Raw genomic sequence first — 11,243 nt, 5'->3', positions numbered from 1 at the left:
GTTAGGATATTCTGTTTCAAGTTAGATGTGATTTGAAATGTGTCTTTGTCCTCTTAAAAAGTACTCAAATAACTGTGACCCACCATGTGTTGCCTGTCTGCTATGGTGCTGAGTTGCCACATACTGTTTGTACCATGAACTTAAACTCATAAACAGATTTAGCAAACCTTGCTATTTAGACGATGCAGTCAGCTAATTTCTTAGCTTGCAGATTTTATGTACAGTGTGTGTGTGTGTGTGTGTGTGTGTGTGTGTGTGTGTGTGTGTGTGTGTGTGTGTGTGTGTGTGTGTGTGTGTGTGTGTGTGTGTGTGTGTGTGTGTGTGTGTGTGTGTATATATATATATATGGTTGAAATGTTGTACATTTCATTCTAGGAATATCCCCCTCTGTCAAGTGTTAAGACAGCATAACATCTAGTGAGTACAGCACGTGCTAATTGTTTTCAGATGACCTCAGACACGAGAGAACAGCAGTGCCAGAACATACAGTATGTGTAGCTGGCTGCCTGCCTGAATGCTAATCATACTGTCAAAAGTAAGGTGTAGATTAGTTAGACTAGAAACTCCTTGAGTAGCATTTTATCTCATCTTAATCATAACTTAACCACTGAAACAACAGTCTGTGCTAATCTGTGTATCCAATCTAGTGGAAGGCAAGACATTTGAGTTGGGCTTAACTTTCTTACATCACCTCCCTACAACATTAATAGATTGCAAGCGTGTCAAGAACCAAGCAGGCAAGTCGTGGTAAAAATAAATGTTTTAAATGCATCGATAAAAAACACCAGGTTCAGTACACAAGCTCTTACCAAATCAGGTGCATAACAGTATAAGCACACTTGACAAAAGGATAAAACTCCTCTTCTTACAGTTTTACAAGAATTCTACAAATGGCAAATGGACCCACCACATGTTTAGACAACAAACATCTGGGTACTGACATCTACAGTGTACAATAACTCAAGAGTGTCAAAATCTGAAGACAACACGTTGCCACTTAAAAAATAAAAACACTTCAAAGAATTAGTAACATTGAAGACTTAGTTGAAAATGCAGGTCAACATACATTACACAAAATAGCCATAATTGTATTCATCAATTACACATGCGGCTAAGCCTTAGCAGCTCTACTGTTCAGTGTCCATGTGCTTTAGTTCATTTTAGTCATTAACAGACTAAGGGAATGGTACATCATAAAACTGACTTGTTATTCAAGCCAATCCCTCCTAAACACATAAAGGGAGCTGTCATACCCTGCAATACCATGTATTAAACTACCAAGGATAAGTTACCTTGCCATGGTAAGTTGACCAGTCAACTTTAATCTATTTTTAAAACGCAGGTTAGAATCATTTCAGTGGAGAAAAATAATGACGGTACAGTACTAGTTAAACTTTCAGCCATTTAAAGAAGAGAGCCTAGGGGGGTGTGGAGAAGAGGAACGAGGGTTCAGTTCAGAAAGATGCTCTAATAATCCGTTGGTTCTTCTCCCTCCTCAGACAGCAAACAGGTGCGTATCAGGGCCTCTGTCACACCGTAGGGGTCACAGTTGGCGGATGGACGGCGATCCTCAAAGTAGCCCTTCTTCTCCTGGCCAACAGAGCGGGGGATGCGGATGCTGGCTCCACGGTTGGCTACGCCAGCAGAGAATTCATGGATGTTGGAGGTCTCGTGGTGGCCGGTGAGACGGCGAGCATTGTCAAGCCCCCCTTTGGGGTCATAGGCGCGAATGTGATAGTTGTGCCTCTTTGCCAGCTTCTCAATGGACTCCTCAATGGCTCTGAAGGGGAAAGTTGGTGTTAATCATCTGAATCATTCAGTGCAACAAATACATCTGATACCCTGTGATATCTTGAGTGTGAATTTAAAGGGATAGTTCACCCCATAATGACTTTTTTCAATTACACACCCCATGAAGCCTTGAATTGAGATCTTTTTGTTTTTTATCACATTCCTAAGCCAATAATTTAATAACGGGTGGAGTCTCCGGTAGGAGACACAAATAGTCTCCTTTGTGTCTCCTACTTTTTGTACATATATTTTTTAAATGCTTTTTTTGTACATAGTGGTACTTTTTCTGTATTATCTGTATTTTCATGTTGATTTTTGAACTGTTTGGTTGCTACTATATATGTCTATGAAATTAACTCAAGGACCCCAACGGAAACAAGTCCGCAAGGACTTTTTTGGCCGGACCTTTTAGACAAAAGCATTATAAATGTAACTGTGTTGTTTTACATTCTTTTGCCTAATAAAAATGTCAATCAATCAATCAATCAAGGTGTACAAAATCTACAAATGTAACCAATGTTCACATAAGGGTCCATTTGGTCACATTTGTACACTCAGTGTACAAATGTAACGAAATGGACGACCCGTAAGGGTCCATTTGGTTACATTTGTACACTCTCAGAGTTGCAAATGATAAACTAACACTGAGGATTTGACTGTGTAGCTAGCTGTCAGCTAAATGTCACGACTCACAAGACAGTTCAAACACTCACTTCAATCCACCATCTTCCCTCATCTCTTTTGTGCTGAAATTAGTATGACAGCCGGCACCGTTCCAGTTCCCAGAGATTGGCTTGGGGTCAAATGAGGCCACCACACCAAAGTCCTCACAGACACGATGTAGGATGAAGCGTGCCACCCAGAGATGATCACCCATGTTGATACCTTCAGTAGGCCCGACCTGAAACTCCCACTGATAACAAAAGACAGATTTTAAGCCCACTTGAGTCATTTAAACTGGTCGTTTCAACGGCTGGTTAAGCCACAAAAACATGTTGACAGCCCCAACAGGCAATAGGTCTTTTAAGATTACCTGTGCAGGCATCACTTCTGCATTTGTGCCACAAATGTCAACTCCAGCATATAGGCAGGCTTTGTAGTGGGACTCTACAATATCTCTACCATAGGCTTTGTCTGCTCCAACACCACAGTAGTAGGGACCTGTAAACAAGATGTCATAAGACGATTCAGCCACAATTTTGAGCCAAGTTGACAACATACAGTGACAAAATGCTATTGTTTTTTTGCAACGTAAGCACCATACCTTGTGGTCCAGGGAAGCCATTAGATGGCCAGCCGTAAGGGTGTCCGTCTGTGCCCAGGATGGTGTACTCCTGCTCCATGCCAAACCAGGGAACCTGATCTGACACCATATCCATGATCTTTTTACATGACTTGCGTAAGTTGGTTTCTGTGGGTAAGAATTTCATATTAGAAAAAAAAAATTTCTTTAGTCTTGAACTAACACTAAAAAACACTGACAAATAAGAGTTCGTACTAGAGAGTGTGCATTACCTGCAGGCTTGTGGTTGTACTTAGTCACTTCACACAGGATAAGCTTGTTGGGATCTTTACGGAACGGATCACGGAACATTGCAGAAGGAATCAGATACATATCACTGTTGGATCCCTCAGACTGGTATGTGCTGGAACCATCGAAGTTCCATTCGGGTAGATCTGTTAAACGAATATGTTATAATCCTATTAGAGCAGAATCTTTGGCAATACAAATGTACAATAAATAGTGAACGTAAGAGGTGAGGTGTTTTACCTTCGATGCTTTTGGGTTCAGAATCAAGTGTTCTTGTTTTGCATCTGAGTCCCTCTCCGGTACCATCAATCCAAATGTACATGGCTTGTACTTTATCTCCCTGAGGAAGATTCATGTACTGCTGTTTGACTGTTTTACTCAACGTGGAGCTGGCGGAAGTAGCCATCTTAATTCCTACTATAAAACACCTGGGGGCGAGAAGGAGACATGTTATTAAGTCGCTGTGTGGTTTATCCATTGAAGCACATGACCCATAACAGCCTGAACATGTGCAAACACGTTTTTCCTGATTCCATAAGCAATGAAAGGACACACAACGGCAAGACTAATATCCTTGTAATTAACCATTTCCCGATCATTTAATAGACAAATAGACAAAGCAAACAATGAACCACCTATCTCCCCATCATACCAAATTAGTAGGAAGATATTAAGACTGATAACACGCCATAGTTGTCACATTCTATGGCCCATCAACATCCTGGCGTTTCCAGGGCAGTTGTAGTCATGGTTACTAGACTGCGGTAATGAGGCAAGGTTACATCATGGCCGTATTGTGTCGGAAGAAAACATCATACGCTCAAAACACAACCCCGGAACTCAAGTGAAAAGGTTATACATATTTAAACACGCCCTTAACACATTTCACAAATAGCCTATTCCAGTAAGTAGCCTAAGCTATAGCCTATTCATTCATTAATAAGCAACGTGATTGTAATGTCACCCATTACAGCCTGTACAAAAAAGACAAAGAAAATAGAGATTACCTGAATAATCGAAATAAAACCTAAAGGACGGGCAGGTCCAGTGTATTGCTGTTAGATGTCTCGATAGTCGTCCTCTCATTCTCTAATACCACAACTCCGCATGCAAGCACATTTATAAGATCGTGGAACTGGATGCTCTCCGCTCATTGGTCAGACGGTGGTGTTTATTCATAGGTTCATTCCAAGGTGATGGAAGGCACATGCTGCATGCTCATTGGACGGTGGGAGGCACATGCTGCATGGTCATTGGACGGGCTTCAGAGCAACAGAAGTGCAACGCCCCCCCCTGCTTGAAAAAAAAAAGCGCTGCGTGTTGTTTTGTGTGACTGGCTGGCTGGCTCGCCTATGAGGCGTCACGAAAACAGCAGATCTACAAGCTCACAACGCGTCGCAGCGTGTCGCGTTGTGAGCTTGTGGATCTGCTGTTTTCGGGAGTTTAACAGTGCGGATTTTCATACAACATAAAAGGGGGAACAAGCGTGGCATACTGTAGGCTGTTTTTTTTGGGGGGGGGGGGGGGGGGGTTTGTGTGATTGAAAATAACAAGACTGTATAGGATATAGCAAATTGTCTTCAATTATAATGGGGGACAATTTGCTCGCAATTTATGTTAATTCACTGGAAAAGACAATTAAATAAAATTGCCAGACATGTCTGCTGAATGCTGAGTAAACACATCCATCGATTTTATGCAACCTGGGACGCCACCACGTGGTGGAAAGAAAAGAGGACGTGGTGGGCTGTTTGCCAGATTATACAGATCTATCAATGGATTGTATGTAAACAGATTCATGTACACTTGGCAGACAGGCCTATTTAATTTGGGACACACGTGTTCTCCAGGTAGTGTGCATACAGTAGTAGGCCTACAGTTCCCTCGAAATGTCTGATATCATGGGTACAGTCAGCCACAACCCTCTTCTTATCACTGTTGGTGTTGGCACTGCAGCTCATTTGTCTGGTTTTGGCAGGTTTGGGTCCAGACAGGTGATGCAGCTGTTGGACTGTAGGGGAAGAGTCACACACTGTCAGTGGTGGGAAAAGGTACTCACATTTTGTACTTAAGTAAAAGTATCAATACTGCAATGTAGAAACACCCTGTTACAAGTAAAAGTCCGGTAATCAAAATTTACTTGAGTAAAAGCACAAAAGTATAGGCATCAAAGATATACTTAAAGTACCAAAAGTAAAAGTAGGCCTACTCATTATGCAGAATGTCCTGTTTCACAAGTTATCATATATGTCAAAAAAAATAGCAGATCTACTTGTTGTGAGCTTGTAGATCGGCTATTTTCAAATAGCCAACGTTTAAATAGGGCATAAGGGGTTAATGTATGTTTTGTAGCCCTAATGATAATCCAAATCTACAAAGTAATAGTAACTAAAGTTTTCCAATAATTGTAATGAGTACAAATTTGTCTCTGAGGTGCAGTAGAAGTAAAATGATTGAAAATTGGAAATACTCCAGTAAAGTAAAAGTACCTCAAAATTGTACTTAAGTACAATACCTGAGTAAATGTTGTGCTGTGCAGTGGTGTTGTTTCCACCACTGCACACTGTTAACTTTCTAAAGCGCCATCATGCATCTCATCTGCTCCGAGTAGTGCCTTCTGGTAATGGGTGGCCTGGATTCACACTGCTAGGCAGGGAGGGTGCCTGCCTGCTGGTGAGGATCATGATGAAACAAAACATAACTAAATGACACATTTCCTCTCATCTTTCCACATTTTCTGACGATGCCCTTTGTGGGGAAATTTGTCATGCATTTGACCGACCAATTATTTAGAGCAGTGGGTACCAGTGGGCAGACACTGAGAACTTCTGGGAACTCAGTGCAGACACTGATTACCTTGCAGATCAGTCATTGTTAAATTCAGCATCATGTCCCTATAATATCATCATGCATACATTTCATACGATATTCATGTCAGAAAAATATCATCTTATCTACTGTTTCATGATGTCATCACATCCTTTATCAACAATCCACTGACATGTCACTGCATCTAAAGGATTCTCCTTAAAACTCCTTTTCAGTTCTGTGGTCAAATAAATGGAAAGTGTGGGGTTTCACTGTCACCTGGTGGACGCAGTGCTCCAATGCAGCAGGTGAAAAGGATGGATACAAAATAATAATTATATAATATATTATTTATATTATATTCCCAGGGCCCAAGAATTTAAAACTTTTAATCCCTATCCGAGTGGATCAGATTTGGATTTTGGGTGTTAAATATATTATTTGAATAATAAAACATATATTTCTTATTGACATAATATTTGTTGAGATAATTCTATGATCAGATATCAAAGTGGTCCCAATGCTGTTTTTGTTTTGTACTACCTGGGCAGGGATTAAAAGTTTTTAACTCTTGGGCCGAGGGGTGTTGAGCTGACCTCCCTGATATCAGAACTATGACTCATAAATACCATAAGGTTGCTGTGTTCACAGAAAGTAGTTACTGAAGGAAGGGCAAGGTTACCCATGCTTGGCCAAATTTAATATGTGAAAATATATTGCGGATGCTGGAAGTCAAGTGAAATGTATTTGTATAATCGCAGTTACAGTCTCAAGGGGTTTTTCTAACATTTAAGAAAGGAAACTAAATTACACTCCCTGTCCTTAGACACTGGGACAGGAGCTTGTGAATTGACCCCATAGAGCTATGACTCAGAAATACCCTTAGGTTGCAAAAGAAACAGAAGAGCAACAATATTAATTGTCCACACTAGTAAAGTCACAGTAATAGAACACATTTCACTCAATAGTATAAGCAGTATTAGTAAATACAACGCAATGAGGGATATCAAAGATCAGTTGAGTCCACAGTGCAATTAAATTACAATTGCAGGAGACATGCCCTAATAGCCCTAATAGCCTTGTTTGCAGTAAACGTCTACACACAGCCATGACTTTTCTATCTCACAAAAAGGACTGTCAATGACAATAGAAGGAATTGCGACTTATAGGTTAACCTCTGAGTCACTTGCGGCTAAACAACTGGTAGCTGGAGCAAAACTCGTGGCCCTCCTCCCAGAATGTATGTGTAGGCAAGACCAAGGAGATGATTGGGCTTTTCTGCCTTTATTGATAGTATTACAGTGAAGATAGGACAGGAAACGGACAGGAAACTGGGAGAGAGAGACGTGGAGTGACACGCAGCAAAGCTCGTCGGGATCGGGACTCAAACCTGCCGCAACACACTGCACCAGAGCGTATATGTGGTATGCGCCTGGACCATTTCTGTACAGAGAGACAAAGGTCCTACGTGCCTCTACGGATCAACGGTGAGCCGTTGGAGAGGGTGGATAGCTTCAAGTACCTCGGTGTGCACATCACTAAGGACCTGACCTGGAGTATGTACACAGAGGCCGTGGCATAGAAAGCGAGGCAGCGTCTGCACCACATGAGACAGTTGAAGAAATTCAAGGTGTCACAAAAGATCCAAAAATCCTTCTACCTCGCCACAACTCAGAGCATCCTGGCAGGGGGCATGACCATATGGTATGGGTAGAGAGGTCTTATCTACGGCCACTCCGAAAAGGTGGTGAGGTCTGCGGACATTTATGAGAGTAGGAACTTGGCCAGGGCAAAAATGATTATGAAGGACAAACATCACCCAAGCAACAAACTGTTACAAAACAGTAAACGCCTGAGATGCCTAACAACCAAGGGCTCTAGTTTTCATTGAAGTTTTTTCCCGGCTGCTGTTAGAGCACTAAATGTGGACAAATAGACATGACCAGAAAACGAAAAAGGAAAACATAAAGACAAGTGTTAGTATGACACTGTCTATATGCTTGATCACTTGTTCTTGTTTGAGAAATGCTGCTCATGCTATTTATGTATATACACACATATAGTGCAGGAGATTAAGGAGTTCAAGGGTTTACAGGCTCTGCGGTTGGAGGGAAACTCCATCGGGCAGCACAGGCCATCGCTAAGACCCTGGAGACCAAGAAAGACTTAAAGTGTTGTTAATGGAGTAACATGTTCACAGGATGCCTATGCTCTGAGATCCCTCCTGCCTTAAATTTTCTCAGCAACACCTTGATGATGGCAGTTTCCAGGCTCACCATTCTGGAGTTCAGCAACAACGGCTTTGGACATGACAGGGTGAAGGGGATCGAGAAGCTGCTTAAAAGCTCTCCACACACTGCAAGAACTACATCTCAACTGTGGCATGGGCATCGGAGCAGGCAAGATCTTGGCTGTTGCTGAATGTGTTTAGTGCAGGCAGGAACACTGTGTGGCGAACGTCGGGGCCACAGCTCTGGCCTTCCTGTTGATGGGCAGTCTGGACGAGGTCCCGGTCAAGTTCTACTCTTGTTCGACTCCAAAGGACACAAGGACGCAACTCAAATTTCCAACTCAATCAACTTTATTTTCCAACTTAGTTTTCTGATTTGTTGGCTTCATCTGTTGATTGGTCTGGTCAATAATTAGGTTGTAAACCTTTAAAGACAGAGAAAACAAGGTTAACAACATTGACATTTTACAACAAATTATGGTATTTTTTAAACAACTCATATTTTCAAACAATGAATGTCTTTAGACAATAAATGCCTTAAAACAATTAATGCCTTTAAACCATTAATGTCCTTACATTATTAAAGTCAACATTTTTAATTAAACATTTTAAATGAATTAACCATTTAAGAAATAGCTGATCCACAAGCTTCCTTTGCCATTTTTCACTGGTATTTCAAGCCTTTTAACATGGTAAGTTCATGAATTTTCCACATTTTAGTAGAGTTTTAAATAAAATAAACAGAATTTTAACCTTTTAACTTTGTATTATTCTTTTGTATTTTATACTTTTCAAACACAAAATTTAAGTCAATGCTGCAATGTGTTTCTTAACCAATTTAAACTTTAGTAGGTAAACATGAACACATTAAAACCAAATCTCTTCATTAACACAAGTCAACGTGTTGCGTTGTGAGCTTGTAGATCTGCTATTTTCCCAAATATTTGCCTATTTTGACATGCCCGGAAAAAGGGCACGCTAGGGTTCAAGTGGTTATTAACCTGGTGAAATGTCAGTGCCCTCTTGACCACAATGAACATTAAAGCTGCAATCCACTTTCATGCCCTACCCAAGATTTAAATCCGGGTCACCTGTGCAAATGCTGAAATTTATACTGGTTACTTAATGCCGAAAGCTAAATAAACTGAGTTTTGAGCTTCATGCTTGCCAACAAGTAATGGTCCTACCGGACCACATGATATACATTTGTCAATAGAAGAGCAGGTAGACCAACTGCAGTCACTGCAGTGGCTTATTTTCACCTGACACAAAGGTTTCATGCTGTCTCCCCACAATTCCTCTCCCTGTTGAACAGGTGCCCCGGCCAACCAGTAGGAGTCCGACAAGGTCACAATCTCCTGCTGGCTTCCCACCTGTGAACACTGCCAACTGTATTCATTGGAGTGCCAGGCACCGCTGCCGGAAAATAAATCTGGCCTCTGCGGTGGCGGGTGAGTCTTTCACTTCTAGTACACCACAGAGACAGCCATCATGTAAATCCATTATTATATATTACAGTTTTTGTATGAATATGGTTTCATATCTCGGAGTAGAGCCGTTGCTCCTTTATGTTGAAAGGAGCCAGTTAATGTGATTTGGGCATCTAGTGCGGATGCCTCCTGGGCAGATTGCTTTTACAGCTACTGGAAGGTGAATTACAGTTATTTGGAAGATGAATTACAGTTATTTGGAAGTTGAATTACAGTTTTTGGAAGATGAATTACAGTTATTGGAAGGTGAGTTACAGTTATTTGGAAGATGAATTACAGTTATTTGGAATTTGAATTACAGTTATTGGAAGGTGAATTACAGTTATTTGGAAGGTGAATTACAGTTTTTGGAAGGTGAATTACAGTTATTGGAAGGTGAGTTACAGTTATTTGGAAGATGAATTACAGTTATTTGGAATTTGAATTACAGTTATTGGAAGGTGAATTACAGTTTTTTGGAAGGCGAATTAGAGTTATTTGGAAGGTGAATTTGAGTTATTTGGAAGGTGAATTAGAGTTTTTGGAAGGTGAATTACAGTAATTGGAAGGTGAGTTACAGTTACTGGGACGTGAGTTACAGTTACTGGGACGTGAGTTAAAGTTACTGGGACGTGAGTTAAAGTTACTGGTGAGTTATCTGGAGTGTGTTGGATGTCTCAAGTTTGAGTCCACATTGCCTTTCCTGCACTAACTGGTACCCAGAGAGCTACACAGCTGTGCAAGGAGCACCACTAAATTACAGGTCCTCAAAGTTCAAGACATTTCTCCAGGGATGGCTGAAATCATAGATCCTGTTGAGTGAACTGTTCTCAAAGAAAAACTGGTAAGTTGTCCATTATTGCCGACAGCACACAGTAAAATTCAGGGCTGGACCTTACAGGTCCATTTGGGTCCATTTTGTTTAATGAACACTGAGGATTTTACTGTGAACTGTGCAAGCTGCTTCACCAATCTGTTGGGAATTTCTGAGAGTGGGGACCTACTGTAGCAATCTGACAAACTAACTTTAGTAACCAGATAGAGTACACTCTCAGTATAATGCCAGAGTAATGAATGAGGATGTGCCGGATAGATATATTGTTTAGGGCTGCATTTATTTTCTGGCCAGTTACTCATCCTCCTGTGCCTGACTCAATCTTGCACAGCCCAAGTGCAACAGCAAATGCACCTGTGTAAAACATGCCTGGCAACATACTGTACTATGTCCCAGATAAGTATAAAACCAAGAACCAACATGTATGTACCTGCTGATCTAACCAATTCAAAGATGCCAAGATGTTGGATACATTTCTTCAGGATAATATCTGAAGCTCTGAAGATTGACCGAACATCGCCTTATCGAGTAACTATACTTGGTGTAAACGACCATGAATTACCCAACAAAAAAAGAGTT

At 41.1% G+C, this 11,243-nt stretch overlaps 1 protein-coding gene across 1 annotated transcript; it reads right to left on the bottom strand.

The window, feature by feature from the left end:
• Window positions 1-742: 742 nt before the first annotated feature.
• LOC308092903 (glutamine synthetase) lies at window positions 743-4,430 on the bottom strand. The gene is made up of 7 exons (XM_080439032.1): window positions 4,330-4,430; window positions 3,563-3,750; window positions 3,307-3,468; window positions 3,056-3,202; window positions 2,825-2,952; window positions 2,505-2,704; window positions 743-1,780 (listed from the first exon to the last, which is right to left on the bottom strand). The coding sequence occupies exons 2-7, from the start codon at window positions 3,726-3,728 to the stop codon at window positions 1,468-1,470; spliced, it is 1,116 nt and encodes a 371-aa protein (XP_080295158.1). The 5' UTR covers window positions 3,729-3,750; window positions 4,330-4,430; the 3' UTR covers window positions 743-1,467.
• Window positions 4,431-11,243: the final 6,813 nt, after the last annotated feature.

This window comes from Gymnoscopelus braueri (assembly GCF_963280865.1).
Source record: "Gymnoscopelus braueri genome assembly, chromosome: 10".
In the NCBI taxonomy this organism is placed as follows: domain Eukaryota; kingdom Metazoa; phylum Chordata; class Actinopteri; order Myctophiformes; family Myctophidae; genus Gymnoscopelus; species Gymnoscopelus braueri.
Note: the sequence above shows the minus strand (reverse complement) of the source record. Positions and strands in the feature narration are given on the sequence as shown.